The sequence below is a fragment of the Macaca mulatta genome, chromosome 15 (assembly GCF_049350105.2).
Source record: "Macaca mulatta isolate MMU2019108-1 chromosome 15, T2T-MMU8v2.0, whole genome shotgun sequence".
Lineage (NCBI taxonomy): Eukaryota > Metazoa > Chordata > Mammalia > Primates > Cercopithecidae > Macaca > Macaca mulatta.
Genome location: NC_133420.1, coordinates 8974675 through 8991416, shown reverse-complemented (window position 1 = coordinate 8991416; position 16742 = coordinate 8974675). Strand labels below are relative to the sequence as shown.

Genomic DNA, 16742 nt, shown 5'->3' with positions numbered 1-16742 from the left:
TGGAGCTTGAGGGATGCCTGCCTTTCAGGGTTGCTGCAGGGGCTGAAGAATGCACAGATGTGAACAGCTCAGCTGCCAGCCCGGCCTCTGGCAAGGGCTAATGTCTGTTGTGTGAACCAGGGACTCCTTACCCTCTGAAGCGGGGAGACCCATCTTCCATTTACAGAGACCCAGGAGCTGGGAGAGGGGTTGGGGCTCGAACCTGGGCTTGCCCAAACTGCACATCTGTTACCTGCTCCCCTCTGCAGGGCTGTGGGATGGTGCCTGGCAAATGCCACTCACTGAGTGTGACTGAGAGGGCACAGCCACACCTGGGTCAGCAGCAGCCCCAGCACACAGTTTCTTCTGGGGACCCGAAAATTCAGCTCCTGGGACCCAGCCTGCCCTTGGGGACGGGACTTGTGGCAGGGTTGCAGCTGGTGGGGATACTGTCGGGGAGCCCTTGCGGACAGGAGACTCTTCTGCAGGCTTGCTGGGAAGCCTTTCACCTCTGCTGTGGTTCCTCCCAGAGCTGTCTCCCAGACAGCAGGGCTCTGCCCGACTCCAGCCCAAGGCCACACCAGGGCTGCTCAGGTCCCTTATCTGCTCCAGATCTGGAGACAGAGGAGCCTCTTTCTCCTGGAGTCTCAGACCAGGAATGGCCTAAGCAATCTCTGCTAGCCACAGGCCTGAGCTCTCCCAACTCGAGCTTTCAGCATTGGCCTAACAGAAAACGCCTCCTCAGGGGGAGGAAGAGGAGGAGGAGAAACAAAGTTCTGTGGTCTGGCACCAGCTGGTTACCCCGGGGACTGCAGTCACCTCCTCAGGGCAGGCTCTGATTGGGGGGATTGGGGTACCACCCAGGGTTGCCCATTCACCACCTGTGGGCTGAGCCACGGCAGGGTTGACGTTGGCAGGGAGCACTCCCAGAGGGGAATCGGAGCCCTGTGTGTGTGCTGGGAGGACAGAGAGCAGGCCAGCCCAGACCCGCACCTCCCAGTGAACCAAAGGCTGCTCCTGCCCTCTTTGCAGGCCCTGCATCTCTGTTGGTCCCAGCCTGTTGTCTGCCCCAGCTTGCCTCTCTACATGGAAACTTGCCCCTCCTGGGCACTACATCCCTGGGTTTGGCTCTCTTGCCCCTTGCAGGGAAAGGAGAAGCTGAGTCAGGGCTCACAAGGCTCTGGGCTACAGGAACAGCAGTGGGGGCTATTGGGGAGGGTCCCGCTGCTGGTCCTGGTGGGCAGGCTGAGCACATCCTGGTGTTCTGGGCTCTCCTGGGACCCAGGTGCATCCCATCCTGGACCAATGACAGGCACCCCATCCTAGCCCCAGACATCTCACAGGCACACTCAAGAGACCATCTGAGAAAGGTGGCCAGGCTGAGATGGACCAGGCTGAGAAAGTCCACTCTGGCCTCAGACAGGCGGGGTCCAAGCCTTGGCCTCAGCTTCCTTCTTTGCCTGGGCGTGACAGTGTTACCTGATGTGGCATTGTCAGGATGGAGTATGACAGCAGAGTAGACACAGGCCCTGGGCTACCTGTTGGGCTCAGAGCAAAGCACGTGCAGAGCCCTTCCCTTCTCCACCACCATCCCAGGCCCTTCTCCCGTATGGACTCACTTCAGCCTCACGAGAGTCCAGCATAGGGAGTGCCTTCTCACCACCACTTCACAGGTGAGGAAGCGGAGGCACAGAGAAGTGTCTGCCCTCACCCAAAGTCACCCAGCTGGGGAGAGACAGAGTCAGCATTTGAACCCAAGGAGTCCGGCTCCAGGCACTCCCACGTGACGCCGCCGTTGCCGTGCTATCGGAAGAGCTGCTGCTTCCTATGCTGAGCCTGCACGCTGAGCCTCTAAGACAGGGCCCTTCTCAGTGTCGGGATCCAAGGTCCTGGGTTTCCTGCTTCCCCCAGCTGTGACACCAGTGGCTGCCCACCCCTGGTCACTGTGGGTGGCATGGGAGAAAGAGTTCACTGGCTGGGTGACGTCCTCCTGTCCCCAGCAGATGTCCCTGACATGGGGCATCTCTGGAGGTCATGGCCGCGTGCGAGCAGAGCCCTCGAGGGGCTGCCGGGGGCTGGGGTTCTTCCAGTTGACCAGCTTTCAGGTGACGCCTCCAGGAGTCCTGGTGCCCAGAAGGGGCCTCAGGGCTGCTGAGGAGAAGAGGGGAGGCAGGAGCCCTCTCCTCTGCTTTTGTCTCACTTGTCTCTTGAGTGTGCCTGTAAGATGTCTGGGGCTAAAAAAGGACCTTGACCTTGTGCAACAGACCAGGAAACCAGGCCTGTCAGGGAAAAGTGGCCCGAAGTGACCTGGCCAGTCAGTGGTCGTGCATGGACCTGGGACTAGCCAGGGAAGGCGGGGGAGGCTCTTCCCGTATGTCCAGCCCCGGGGGGCCTCAGGGACAGCTGGCTTCTATCCTGGGCCAGGAAGGAAGCTCGGGGAGAAGGATGGCCCTTGGGGTTGCCGAGGGCCCCTCACTCTTCCCCTGGGGCTGCCTTCTGAGTCCTGGTCCTCTTCCTGGCCTGCCAGCCACCTCCCAGCTGGCCACATGGTCCCTTGGTGGCCCCGTCCCAGTTGGGTGTGAGAACTCTGGCAGGGTCTGCCCAGGAGGCTCCTAGGATGTTCTGGGTCCCGGGCTGGCAACAGAGAAGAACCGCAGGATACCAGGGAAGCTGGTATTGGTGGGCCTCTCTCAAGGCCGTGGCCGGCCAGCCCTATCAGTCAGGTGAACCACACTATACACATAAATTTGCTAGGCCTGCTAGGCCTCTGGGTGCCAGAGAGGGGACCCACCTCCCACAGCTTGGGCCACGTCCTTAAACTCCTGAACCTGCCGTGGCCACTTTGCTGTGAGGACAGGCCCTGCTCCCACTGCGGCCGCCTAACATCATCCCAGGGAACCTCCAAAGTGGTCGACCACGGCTCACCGGCCCCTCTGCCCCAAGCCTGCTTCTCCATCCCCGCCTTGTTTTTCCTCGAACCCCACCCTCCCGGGCATCCCCTCCACATATTCCTGCTGTCCTGTTTCTAAGCTCCTCAGATATCTGGAAAACACAAGTGGAGACAATCCCCTTCTTTTTTTTTTCTTTTTGAGCTGGAGTCTCACTCTTTCACCCAGGCTGGAGTGCAGCGGCGAGATCTCGGCTCACTGCAACCTCTGCCTCCCAGGTTCAAGCGATTATCCTGCCTCAGCCTTCTGAGTAGCTAGGATTACAGGTGCCCACCACCACACCCAGCTAATGTTTGTATTTTTAGTAGAGACGGGGTTTCACCATGTTGGCCAGGCTGGTCTCGAACTCCTGACCTCAAGTTATCCACCTGCCTCAGCCTTCCAAAGTGCTGGGATTACAGGCATGAGCCACTACGCCTGGCCAGCAATCCCCTTCTAAAGGCAGGTGGTGTCTCCAGCACCAGGGCCACACGGCTGCAACAGCCCTGCAAGCACCGGTGGGTGTGTGCTGACACCATCCTACATGAGGGAGGCCATGGGAGGCCAGGAATTTGCAGGCCGAAGAGGGAGCCTGGAGAGTGGAGGACTCACCTCAACAACACTCCCTAAGGGGCAAGGAGTCCCTGGCATCAGGAGCTGCCACAGCACCTGCTACGTGACAGTTATGGCTCCCTCCGGGCCTCAAGTCTGGGGGCTCTGGGGTAAGGGGTGGGGGCGGTGTGGAAGCGTGGCTGGCCAGGGGAGCTGGGGCCTGGAGGGTCACACGCCTGCAGTAGGTCACAGAGCCAGGGGATGGCTGGCCCCACAGACCCGTCTCCCAGGTGGCCAGCCTGCAGCCTGTGCCATCTTGCTGAGCCAAGAGAAGACACTGGGAGTGTTTGTGTTGGTAGGCTGTGGGGTGCCTCCCAAGGGAAACCATTAGTCACCCTGGCGCTGGCTGGATGTGAGGCCACAAACGCCAGCAGAGCTCAGGGACTGTGCCAAAGGGTGCAAGGCCTGGCGGTCACCAGAAGAGAGAGGAACGGGATGGTAGGGGCTCCCAGAGTGAGTGCGATCCGGTCATGTGAGAGGGACTGTGTGTGTGTGTGCCTGTGTGTGTGTGTGTGCGCCTGTGTGTGTGTGTGTGCTGGGTGACAGGTGCCACCATGTCTGTGCTTCAGCATAGCGACCCCAGGGGGCAGTGTGGGCCTGGGTTAGGGTTAGGGTTAGTCCTGGTTCTGTGACTAGGAGCAGCCACCATGTACCCCAGTGGCCCCAGAGGGGGAACAAGATGAGTAAGACCTGCCTGGCCGAGGGTCCCGGGGAGATGAACTTAAAGAACCCAGCAGAAGATGGGACCCGACTCCCAGGAGCACTGGCATCCCAGCCTTGCCTGCTGGAGAGGTGACTCGGCCCCCGAACCTCAGTTCCTCCACCTGTGAAATGCAGATCATAAAGGTGGATGCTCACAGCTCTGGGCCCGTAGGACAAGCCGGACAGAGGGCAGAGGGTATTATCGCTTTCACTACATTACTGGTGGCTTTCCTTCCCAGCCTTTCTGGTGGCTGGTCAGACACAGGGCAGAACTTCCTCAAGAAGGCAGCTGAAGGAACTCACAAGGTTATTCCAGCAGGGAGGACAGAGGGAAGGAGAAGGGCCTTCCAGGCACCGCTGTGGGCCCAGGACATCCGCTGCATGGAGGCAGGGGCATGGATGAAAAAACACAGATGACCTGATGGAACGGTGCCCCAGCTTCCTCCTCCTCCTCGTTTTGGAGGTGCCTCTGTTTGCCGATGATGGACTCTAGGGAAGCTGGTGTGCAGAGGCTAGGTGCCCAGCCTTGCTTTAGGAAAGCCTCACAAAGTCTGGGGCCTGCCCGGGGTTTCCCAGGGGGGTTCTACCGCTCCACCCACTCTGGCTCTGCTCTGTGCCCTGGCTCAGCCGGAACAGGGGCTGGAGCTCCAGGCCTGGCCTGCCAGGGGCTGCCAAGTTGGTGCCGGACATCTGCAGAATCCCTGCGCCTCTCTGCCCTGGCCCTGGCTGCTCTAGCCATCTGGTCAGCAGGCCATGGGCACATCTGTCTCCTCCCTGGAGCCCTTGGTTCACTTTTGCTGGGTCTCTCCCTTGGTCCCTCCACCTGCTTAGGCCCCTGCATCTCAGGAGCTTTCTGAGGCTGGTGACCCGGGGCATGGTCGTCCCGGAAGTTCAGCTTTTCCCTCCGTACAACGGAGCGGTCAGACGGGACGCCTCATACATCCCAGACCCCATTCTCAGGAGCCCCAGGGACAGGGCCCGCTCTGGAGGCAGAAGTCGGACAGGCGGGGCTGGGGCTTTGCCATTGCCAGCCTCCCCGGTAACCTCCGGCCAGCGGCTGCTCCGTCTGGACACCCGACATGTGGTCCTCAGTTCTAGACCCGGGAAGAAGGCCTCCCTGCTCGCCGCTCCTGGGCCGCCGCCGCCGGCAGCAGCCAACAGGCAGCTGGGCCGGTCTGGCCGGGCTCCAGAGGCGCAGAGCGGGTTAAAGTGTGCGCCAGGCCGGCCGGCGCGGGCGGGGGAGCGGCCTGGTGGGAAGTGTGAGTTCCTCCCCGTCTGCCTGACAGCTATAAAGGCGGCCGCCGGCGCAGAGCCGCCACTGGGCTGCGCCCCTCCCGGGAACCCCCTCTCTTGGATGCTCTTTGAAGTGGGAGAGGGAGGCGGCGCGGGGGAGGAGGGGAAGGGGAGAGGGAGGCCGGGCCGCAGCCTCTGCACTCACGCCGCCCCCGCACGCACAGCGCACCTGGCGCCGTCTGCCCTCCGCAGCGCTCGCCCCTTTCTCTGGGAGGACAACCTGCTGACCCGAAGCCAGGTAGGCCACCTCGTCCCAGTCCCCCTCACGTTGCAGCGTCCACCAGGCCAGCCCACTGCTCAGAGTGGGTTTGGGGGTAGGACCACCCCGCGCCCTCTGGAGCCGTTACATAACGTGGGGAGGCTTGTGGGGAGGGGTCGGGCCGCAGAGCACGGGGCAGGGTGGCCTCTCAGCACCTAGCCTTGTGCGCCCGAAGCTCTGTGTGCAAGGCAGACCTATCTGCTGCCGCCAGCCGCTGCTTTTGGACCCCAGGGAGGGAGGGATCCCTGTGAGCGAGGCCTGGCCAGAAGCCAGCGGTGTCTGGAAGCCTTAATGAAAAGCAAGTGTGAGGCCGGCTGGCACCTGTCTTCAGCCGGCAGGCAGAGGCTGGGGCACCCGTTAGCCAATGGCACAGTGGAGGGGGCTCCTGTGGGTGTGAGGCTGGGAGTACAGGTGGAGGTCTGCAGGGGAGGGAGGTGGGGGGCAGGCGGCGGGGGCAGGGGAGGTCAAGGACTCAGGCTCCCCACTCCAGGGTGCACTGCCGCATCGTCCGGGCTGCAGCGGTGTCCTTGGAGTAGTCCCTGAAAATCTGCAGGTGTCCGGCCTGCAAGGAAACTCTTCAAGTTGGATGGAGGCTGCTGAGGAGGGAGGGGCAGAGCCAGAGATGGCCTCTGGACTGGCAGGGGTGAGGAATGACCTCCATGCTTTCTGCCCCTGGAATTGGCCAGGCATGGGGGTTGAGTCCCTGGGTTTGCTAGTGTCCTGCCTTGCTGTGTGGCTTTGAGCAAGTTGGCTCCTGTCTCTGGGCTCCAGGTTATGAGTGCAGGCTGCGTGGTTTCTGAAATCCCTTCTCTAACTTGTTGGCAAGTGACACTCAGCACCTGAGCAAGGCCTGGACAGAGGCCATGGCTGATCTCTGTTCTTCCCTTCCACAGGGCAGGGTCAGTGCTGAGGAGGGGGTGGGGAGGGCTGAGGGCCCAGAGGCTGGACACTCCCTTCCAGTGGGCTTGCTTTGACCTCTGGCAGGTGTTTTGATCCAGGGTGCTGGCTGCTGGGAGGAGGTCAGCCGTGTGGCCCTGGACTGCTGATACGCTGGCACAAACTATACCTCCTCCTGCCCCGCCCCTCTCCCAATTCCATGTCTCCGGGGATGGGGAGGCGGCATAGGTACCTGGGTTCTGCCTCACCTGAGTGCCGTCTGTTGCTGGATGCTGACTGTGGAGCTGCTCGTCTAGGGCGAGGCTGCATGTTCCCCTGGGACCTGGCCAAGCCCATACCCATGCACTGACCCTCAGCAGCCAGTAGCAGAGGCCATTCTCCTACGAGGCCAGCAAGAGCTGAGCCAGTCAAAATCCCAAGGTGCTCCTGCCAAGGGGCTGGACTGAGCCCAGGCCCATCCCTTTGAGCCACAGCCTTTCCCCTCTCCTGGGTCCCCAGACCCCTCAGCCGAGGCTGTCTGTCTCCACAGCACTTCTCTAGGGTGCTTGAGGACTTGGAGGCAAAGCGTGGCATGCTTCCCTACATGCCCTTGGATCAAGGGTGGCGCAGGCTTAGCACGCACACCACCGCTGGGTGTCTTGCCTGCAGCAGGCATTACTAATCATTCTCCAAGCTCCTTCTTGCTAAGCCTAGACTGGGGCGGCGGGTTCATCCTTCCCAACAGGGTCTGCCAGGCAACCACAACCAACTAGTCCCAGATAACCTTGAGGCCTAGGCACTGGCTGGGCCCTGAGGGCTCTTCCCAAAGCGTACCCTGCTCGTCTGGAAGAGGAGCGGAGTTTGCCTGGTGGTGACAGTGGCCTTGCTTCCTAGGATGGACGGCAGATGGCAATGTTCCTGCTGGACCTGGTCCCTGCTGGTTCTGGCGGTTGTGGCTGGGGACACAGTGTCAACCGGGTCCACGGTGAGTGTGGTGTTGTGGTCTGAGGGCCCATGCCAGTCCCCTCCCCAAGTGCTGTGATCGCTCCCAGATGGACTGGCTTGGAGGGGGCTGTGTGGGCACATGCCCCAGGTCCCAGAACCCCTCTTGGCTCCTAGAAACTTCTTCCCAGAGCCAGTCAGATCTTTCTCTGAACAGGGCCCCTGGCTACTGTGGGGCCTCTGGTGACTTGGGCAGGAGAGGGCTGGGGGGGCTGAGTACTTCCCTTCCAAGTGAAGGCCCCAGCATGGCCAGGGTGGGCTGTGTCCTGCAGAACGCAGAGGGGCCCTGAGCTGCTCCAGGAAAAGTGAGGACAGTTAGGTGCAGCCCCAGGAGCTTGCCAAGCCCCCAGGCCATCCCAGACCTTAAGGTCAAAGAGGCCCTCTTTGACCTGTGGTCTACAGTTCCTTGGGGGTTCCCCTCAATGCCACCCAGGAGATCTGAACCCAAGCTGCCGAGTGACCCTGCAGGGGGGTCCAGCCAGGGGGCTGTGTCCTCTAGTCCCGCTGATGGTGATGCCCTCGGGCATGGGGTGGGGGCAGGCTGGTCCTGCTGGGCACTCGAGCCCTCTACCGTCTGGGGGTCCCTCTCATCCAGGACAATAGCCCGACGTCCAATAGCCTGGAGGGGGACACCGACGCCACGGCCTTCTGGTGGGGGGAGTGGACCAAGTGGACGGCGTGCTCCCGCAGTTGCGGAGGTGGGGTGACATCCCAGGAGCGGCACTGCCTGAAGCAGAGGTGCGAGGTGGGGCACATGGCCCTGAGGGCTGGCATGAGGGCAGGGCAGCGGGCAGGAGAGGGCAGTTGGCCCTTCAGCCTGGTGGCTCCTCCCCCTGGGAGGGTTCTCGGGTTGGGGGCAGCACAGGCTGAGTCCACCATCAGCCTCTGCTGGATGCAGCTATGGATGGGCCCTGGCACTGGTGCGCTGGGGTCCTTCATGCTTCAGGGCACCAGGGAAGCCCTTTCATGAGAGGGCAGGAGCCATTTCTAGAGGTCTGTCCTGGAGGCGGAGAACCACCCTGCCTTCTCTTCTGAAGACCTGAGTGAGGGTCTTTAGAGAATGCCAGGGAGCCTCGGGAGAAGCAGAGGACTGGCAGTGAAAGCCTCCACTGCCAGATGGACCCGGCTCCTATCTGACCTGTGCTACTCCCTTGCTGTGTGACCTTGGGCAAGTCACTTAACCTCTCTGGGCATCAGTTTTCTCATCCATGGCATGGAGAGCGTGCTGGTCCCATCTCATGCTTCTGAGAACACACGTGTGTGTGCACCTGGGCACAGGCCTGGCACGCAACTCACGTGGTTGTTTCAGTTCTGTGTACTGAGCCCCTGTGCTATGTGCTGCTGACGTAGAAGTGAATCAAATCTCATTCTCCCTCGGCTCTGGTGTGTGTACGGGGTGGGAGCTGAGTAGAGAGGAAGGGAGCCCTCTGGGTCATGGGAATCAGGGGAGATTCTGGACCCCAGTGGCCGTGGGGCCAGCCCAGGCGACATTCCTGAAACTCCTCTGCAGCTCTCACTCCGAGCCTGCATCTTTCTGCCAGGAGGAAGTCCGCCCCAGGCCCCGGGAACAGGACCTGCATGGGCACGTCTAAGCGGTACCAGCTCTGCAGAGTGCAGGTGAGGCCCGGCCCGGGCAGGGGCACCATGGCCTGCTCTCCCCGTCATCATGCAGTTTTCAGGGGGTCTTCCAGGTGGCTCCTGGGCCTCCTGGGCATTCTGTTCTGGGCCTGCACTTCAAGGAGAGCCCAGGAGCAGGGTTGAAGAGAAGGCTGCGGGGGGCCCTGGGCTAGGACGGAGCCATCCACTGTCCAGACCACTGTCTGTGTGCCCACAAGTGCTCAGCGATGCTGGGACGGGCGGACTCACTGTGCTCCTGGAGCTTCAAGTGCAGCCTCAAGGTTTGGGGTCTCTGGCCGCAGCTCCACTTTACTCACAACATTCGTGCACCTGGTGCTCACAGAGACCCAGCAGTTGGCAGGCTTCCCCGTCCCATGAGACAGTACCCCCCACCCCATAAAACAGTTCCCTGGGCTGTTCTCAGATGCCTTCTGCTCCAGCCTCCATCAGCTTCCTTGGGTAGCCGAGGCTGGAGAGGAGGTGTTGACTCTGACCAGGCAGCTCCCAGTGGGGCCTGGGGCAGTTGGAACCTGAACACCTTTCCAAGGACCGCCGGGCGTGGGGCTGGGTCATGTCGAGCTGGGGTCTGGGCCTCCCAGAGTGGCTCATGTGGCTTGCCTGGTCAGGGAAGGTGGAGCGGCTGGAGGGCTCTGTGTCTGTGTGTCTCAGGGGGCGTGTGCTCCCGTGCAGGGAGTGAGGGGCTGGAGGGAGGCAAGTAGCCACAGCTTCTGTGTTGGTGTCACCTGGTCAGCTGCCCTCCTAGGATGGTGCAACCAGGGGTTGGGGGAAGGGCATTTATGAGCTCCAGCACGAGAGGGACCCAGGTTTGAGCTCTGGCCCCAGCACGACTAAGCTGGGTCCCCCCGAGGACGAGTCTCCTGTCTGCAATCTGGGTTCCTCTTTATGGAGTCCGGACCACGATCTTCCTGATTCAGGCGGTGCGTGTGGCCACAGACCATGTGCCAGGCCCTGTTCCGGCGCCGTGGACACACAGTCCGGGCCTGCTGAGGATGGGGGCAAGGGGAACATCCTTGCCAGCCGTAGTAGGGTCATGTCCCCTCCACCACAAGACTGGGAGAAGGCGTGGTGGGGAATGGGAGGGTTGCGTCTAGAGCAGGCGGAGGGCTGGCGTGGAGGGCGGAGCTGCCCTTGCCTGCGTCCTTGCTTCCTCCGGAGAGTGCGTGGGAGCGCGCAGGAGCCCGAGAGGCCACCCCATGGGCCGTGGCCCCCGCACGGCTGTCCCGGCTGCAGCCACTTCCTGCTTAGCCTGGACAAAAATGCCTTTGTCGGGCCGAGTTCCTCCTGGAGCCTCCCTGTCCCCTCACTTCCCAGGAGTGTCCGCCGGACGGGAGGAGCTTCCGCGAGGAGCAGTGCGTCTCCTTCAACTCCCATGTGTACAACGGGCGGACGCACCAGTGGAAGCCTCTGTACCCGGGTACCTGCCACCCTGGGGACCCACCTTGCAGGGAGCTGACCGAGCTTTGGGGGTGGCCCTTCTGGCACCTGGGACCAAACTCGACGGGTGGGCAGGTGGGGAAATGGAGGTGGTCAGACAAGGAGTCAGGAATGAACTTGGGTCTCCTGAGCCCTGGCCCGGGGGTCTGTCCCCTCCCCCATCACCCATGACATCAACGCAGGACAGATTACAGGGCTGAGTTCCCTGCAGGCCTGACCTCTGAGGGCAATAGTGACTCTCCCACTGACTGGCTCCTGGGCACAGTCAGGAACCAGCCGAGAGGATCCCAAATGGAGACCGCCCATGCGGTCCCATGGAAAGCAAGTAGTTCAGGCAACAGCTTAAATGCTTCATCCTTCTCCTGTTCACCCGCGAGGGCCAGGGCTGGGGTGCCCAGGGCCAGCAGCACAGGGGTGTCGAGTTGGCTCAGACCTCCTGCAGAGGGGGAACCCCAGTGTGGGTCTCAGGCGCCGCTCCCTACTCACAAGGAGGTAGAAGCCGGATCTCACGGGGTGTGGGCTGAGCCGGACAACCCATCAGTTTCTGCCACTGAGACCTGGACAGGTCCCTTCTGTTCTCCAGGCCTGAGTTTCCCCATCTATGCAATGAAAGCTGTCTCAGAGGGAGGAAAAGGGAAGTCCCCTGAATCCGGCATTTCCTGTCCCGCTGAGACCTTCTGTCTTTGTCTCCCTCCACCAGATGACTATGTCCACATCTCCAGCAAACCGTGTGACCTGCACTGCACCACCGTGGACGGCCAGCGGCAGCTCATGGTGCCCGCCCGCGACGGCACGTCCTGCAAGCTCACCGACCTGCGAGGGGTTTGCGTGTCTGGAAAATGTGAGGTTGTTAAACGTTGTAGCAAAAGTACCGCCGGTCTCACTGTGCTGACTGCCTGCCCGCCTGTGGGAGGCAGTGGCGGCCCCGAGGCCTGGCCACAGCGCCCTCCCAGCAGCCCTCTCCCTCTCCCTTCCTGCAGCCCATCGGCTGTGACGGGGTGCTTTTCTCCACCCACACACTGGACAAGTGCGGCGTCTGCCAGGGGGACGGTAGCAGCTGCACCCACGTGACGGGCAACTATCGCAAAGGAAACACCCACCTCGGTAAGGCAGCAGCGTGCCCTGAAGTCCAAGCAGAGCTGAGTCTGGAAATCGGGGGTCCTGAGTGCGCTCCTGTCTGCAGCCTCCTGGGTACCACCGGGCAAGTCTTTCCCCTCTAGAGGCACCGGATTCTGCATCCAGGCCCAGGCGAACTGGCCTGGTGATTGTAGGCCTCTGTTGGTTTGTAAAAATGGGCAACCCTTTGTTGAGGACCTACTGGGTACCAGTGGACACTTGGCTTGGGGGTCATATTTGCCCTTTGAGACAGCCTGTAGGGAGGTGTTAACGACGCACTTTCTTTTTATTTTTAGTTTATTTTTTTTCAGACAGAGTCTTGCTCTGTTGCCCAGGCTGGAGTGCCGTGGCTCGATCTGGGCTCACTGCAGCCTCTACCTCTGCCTCCCAGGTTCGAGCGATTCTCGTTCCTCAGCCTCCCGAGTAGCTGGGACTACAGGCACGTGCCACCACACCTGGCTGATTTTTGTATTTTTAGTGGAGACGGGGTTTCACCCTGTTGGCCAGGCTGGTCTTGAACTCCTGACGTCAAGTGATCCACCCACCTCCGTCTCCCAAAGTGTTGGGGTATAGGCATGAGCCACCATACCCGGCTAACACCACACTTTAAAAAGGGAGAAACTGAGGCCTGAGACGCATTTTCTCTGCAGATATGAGATTTGACTCTGGCACACTGGATTCTGGGGCCTGAGTTTCAGAGGCTCCCTGTCAGCTCCAGGCTGACCCAGCCCAGACCCCCTCCTTCCCTTGGGCAGCACCTGTCCCCTTCCTAAGCTACGGGCATTCAGCCCGATGTTTGTGTCCAGCTCTGTCCCAACCCTCGTGGGGGCGTGGGTGTCTGTGCATGGGACAGCACTTTCTACTTTTGGAGGGATGTCACTTGTAATGCCTGGCATTAGATTGAACACACTTTTGGGTCTGGAGAAAAGCTTGAGGAATGGAACTGGGTTATTGCAACCTCCAGACTGGTGAAGGCAGGGCAGCTTCAGACCCACTTAGTAGACAGGGAAACCGAGGCCCAGAGTGGGAATAATCTATCAAGGTCCCAGTGAGACCAGTCAAGTCTCGATTAGAACCAGGCCTGTTAGGGCCAAGGAGGACCCGGCCGTGTTTTACAGGTTGAGAGAATGACCTTCGCCTGCCACTGAGGGCTAACCGTGGCATGAGTGTCAGCTCCAGGAGGTGCCAGTGGGAGAGCACTGGAGAGCATGGGGCTTGGACATGGGACCTAGGGACGGGCATGCCGGACTGACAAGGGACAGGGTTGGGGCAGAGCCACCAGGCAGAGGTGTGAGTAATGCGGGCTGGGTGTCCAGCAGGGTGAGGGGGGCACAGGACATTTCTTTGGTGGCCTCGCTATAGGAGGCGCTAAGGTGTTTGATTTTCCTCCCTTCCTCCCACAAACCTGCTTACACGGCCTCCTGCTGGACCCAGGGCATGCAGAGGGAGAGTGGGCACTGGGGCAGCGTGTGTCTTATAGGGCATCTAGTGTGTGCCAGGCACTGTGCACACAGTGAGACCTGAGAGATAGGGCTCACATTCTCGTGGAACTCAGCCTGGGGCCCAGGGACTGATGTGCAAACAACGTTCCTCATTCTGCATGCTCACAAGGTAACTCATTCATGCCTGGCAACAGCTCTGCAAGGCTGCCACATGACTGTTGCTGAAATATACAGAAACAGGCAAAGAGAGGCTAAATAACTCATCCAAGGTCACACAGCCACAAGAGGCAGAACCGGGCCTGAACCCAGGCAGCCTGCTCCTGGCCTGTGATCCTCCCAGCTGAGCCATATGCCTTCCCCGGGCAAGCTGTGCTTGGTAACCATGCTGGGGGCCGTGGGATGGGCTGGGGTATTAAATGCTCAAGAATCTTGTGAGCTTATCTTGCTAATTTGAAAATTAAAGTACAACAGCCTATATTTAACTACATTATATTTAAAACAAAGTCACCACTTTCTAATCCTTTGACGTCTATAACTAATTTTTTTTTTTAAGACGGAGTTTTGTTCTTGTTGCCCAGGCTGGAATGCAATGATGTGATCTCGGCTTTCTGCAACCTCTGCCTTCTGGGTTCCAGCGATTCTCCTGCCTCAGCCTCCCAAGTAGCGGGGATTACAGGCTCCCACCATCATGCTCGGCTAATTTTTTTTTTTTTTTTTTTTTTTTTGCATTTTTAGTAGAGACAGTGTTTCACCATGTTGGCCAGGCTGGTCTCGAACTCCTGACCTCAGGTGATCCACCCGCCTCAGCCTCCCAAAGTGTGTAACTATTTTATCTGTGTGGCAAAAACACCATATACGGGTGTGCTGCAGCCTCTCTTCCCAATGCCACGCCCAGTGACATGTTGATGGTGTAAACAAACATAGCTTCAGTCGCTTGCTTCAAGTTTATGTGTTGAAACCCAAAGAAGGGAAAAAAAAAAGTTTTAAAATGAATTTTGAAGTTAAGCTGCCCAGTTAAAGTAGCGTGAAACTGGCCACAGCAGGGGTGTTTACACCGCGGAAACTGGCCAGTGCTACAAGTCACAGCTCCTGTTTCCCCATGTCTCCAAAGAGCCTACCGTTAAACATTTTTCAGAGCACTGCTGTCCGTGAGGGACAGGTCAGGATCTCCGGAGACCTGTAGGTGTGATGGTGTTGGGGGAGGAATGGCAGGCGGGTGCTGGCCTGCGGGAGACACTAACCCCGGCAGGGAGGCCCACGTGGAGTCCTCCACTCCTGGAGGAATCAGGTGAAACAAGCATCAAACCCCAGGAAACGTCCGACCTGGAGAGCCCCTTCTTTCCTGTCCTGGGGCGTATTGAAATGTCTCCTTCTCCCCAGGCTCCTCTCTCAGCTGCCTGCCAGTAACACCTCTCCTTCTCTCAACATTTCCCCTCCAGACCCTTGGTTTCTTTCTAGCTGGGAGGACTGCATGGCTGCCTCCCCACGGGCCTGGGGGCCTTGAAGACAGGCTCTGAGCCGGCTGGTATTGTCCGATCTGGACCTCAGCCTGGGGCCTGGCGCTTAGGAAGGGCGTAGGCAGAGTTGGAGATTCTATTTGCAGCTCTCCTTGTCCTTTCTCACCCACGTCTTTGAGTGTAGCGAGCCTTGAAAGTCAACGTGGTGTTGTGACAAGACAGGATTTTAAAATGGCAGTGATAACGCACGCAGGGAGCTGGGGCCCCATCGGCTGCCCAGGGTCTCCTAGGTGACACATGGCAGAGTGGGACTGAACTCCCAGTGTGCTCCACATCGCTGTGGCCCTCGTTGTCCCTTAGGAGAGGTTGGGGCAAGCACGGGCAAGCCCTCCCGTGGCCTTGGTAGGAAGGGGTGAGCCTGGGCAGGTGCCCAGCTTGGTTGGTCAACCTCTGCAATAGGATGGGTCTGAGCTGAGCTACCCAAGTGGGCGTGGGGGGTGGGTTAGCCTTTAGACAGCCACCACTCACCCTCCAAAAGCTGTGGAGTGGGCGAGCGCCATCCAAAGGTGCCTTTCCAATCCAGAGGGGCTCACTGTCATCCATTTGCCTCCAGGTTACTCTCTGGTGACCCACATCCCGGCTGGCGCCCGAGACATCCAGATTGTAGAGAGGAAGAAGTCTGCTGACGTGCTAGGTAGGTGCGCAGCGTCTGGCGGCTGCCTCACTGAGCTTTTGGTTGTGGGGTGTTGTGCATGGCGGAGAAGGGGCACTTGACCCTGGACCCCTTCCTCCAGGACGGGGATGGGCCACTGCCGTAGGCATGGCTGCAGGAGCCAGAACTTGAGCCAGCTATGTGGGTGTGGCTGAGGTGCTTACAGGGGAACCAGCTTTACCTCTGTGCGTGGAAGGACCTTGAACTCGGAGCTGCTGGCCAATGGGAGGGTGGTGATGTTGGGTAGGGAGCTCCCTGTCACTCAAGAGCCTGGAACAGGCAGAAGCTGGGGGCCGCTGCAGATGAGATCCCTGTGGGCTTCGAGGAGTGAGTCTCAGGAGGTAACGAGGTCAAGGTAGCACTGAGAGGAAGTCGGTGCAGAGGTAGGATTCCGACTCAGGTCTGGGGGCCTCATGCTGATGTTCTTGCCATTAGTCAGTCTCCACTGGGAGGCTGGGCCGTGGGAGGGGAGTCCTCTAACCTGAGGATTCTGGAGTTATTTCCATGATGGATGGAGTGGTGAGACCCCATTTTGGTGGCAAATTTTGAGTGTAGTGAGCCTTGGTGGCAAATTTTGGAAGGGCCCTCTGTGAAGCTGGATCATTGGCCGAGCAACAAGCCATGTCTGCACCCTTTGGGCCACGGTGGGCAGGTGCTGACGCCTGTGAGCTGCTCTGTGCTCGACCCTGCCCTTCACGGGGCGGGCTGGTGACCCAGGCTATAAGGGGATGTTGTTTTTGGACACAGGTGTAGCCCCAAACCTGATACTACCTGGGCTTACTCCCCCCACTGCCTCCCACTCCTCCTGAGAGCCAGAACTGGTGGGGTGAAGCCCATCTCCTAAGTGGGTGCTGGAAGACGAGGCTTTGCTGAAGGTCTTCAGGCTGGGACCCACTTCGGGTTCTCCTATCCCCTCTCCAGAGCCCAAGGGCCAGCCCTCCGTATGTGCCCTGGGGTCTGAGTGCCCCCACCCCAGCAGGTCTGTGCTGCAGACGCTGGCTCCACCACCCAGCGCCCTGGGGGCCGCTCCCTGGCCTGAGCGGGGAGCTGGGCCTCTCGCCAGGCCGGTTGCTTTGTCGCTTGCTTGCCGGGAGAGTGGAGAGGCCAGGAAACTCCACGTTTTCTGAGCTGGCTGCAGAGCTCTCGCTCTTGAAACAGACGCGTGGAAATACCAAGGGTGGCCTCGGAGCACTGGGAAAGCCGTAGGAAGGAAGGTCATTACTGTCAGGAAACAGGTTTTGGACGAGAGCCTCGGATTTAACCCTGCGCGTACACCTGGAAACGGGGCCGAGA

General features: G+C 60.1%; 1 protein-coding gene across 4 annotated transcripts in view; it reads left to right on the top strand.

Moving 5' to 3' along the window:
- The first annotated feature begins 3029 nt into the window (after positions 1-3029).
- Positions 3030-16742, top strand: part of ADAMTSL2 (ADAMTS like 2) — a 42957-nt gene continuing 29244 nt past the window's right edge. The window contains exons 1-8 of one of the 4 annotated variants that reach the window (XM_077967222.1): positions 3030-3424; positions 7394-7633; positions 8246-8388; positions 9192-9267; positions 10600-10702; positions 11423-11568; positions 11703-11826; positions 15351-15431. In XM_077967222.1, the coding sequence (XP_077823348.1) occupies positions 7544-7633; positions 8246-8388; positions 9192-9267; positions 10600-10702; positions 11423-11568; positions 11703-11826; positions 15351-15431 (763 nt within the window). In that variant the 5' untranslated portion in view covers positions 3030-3424; positions 7394-7543. Of the gene's footprint in view, positions 3425-5269; positions 5752-7393; positions 7634-8245; positions 8389-9191; positions 9268-10599; positions 10703-11422; positions 11569-11702; positions 11827-15350; positions 15432-16742 lie in introns of those variants that run through there. The other 3 variants (XM_015116429.3, XM_015116430.3, XM_077967221.1) reach the window with 3 other exon arrangements.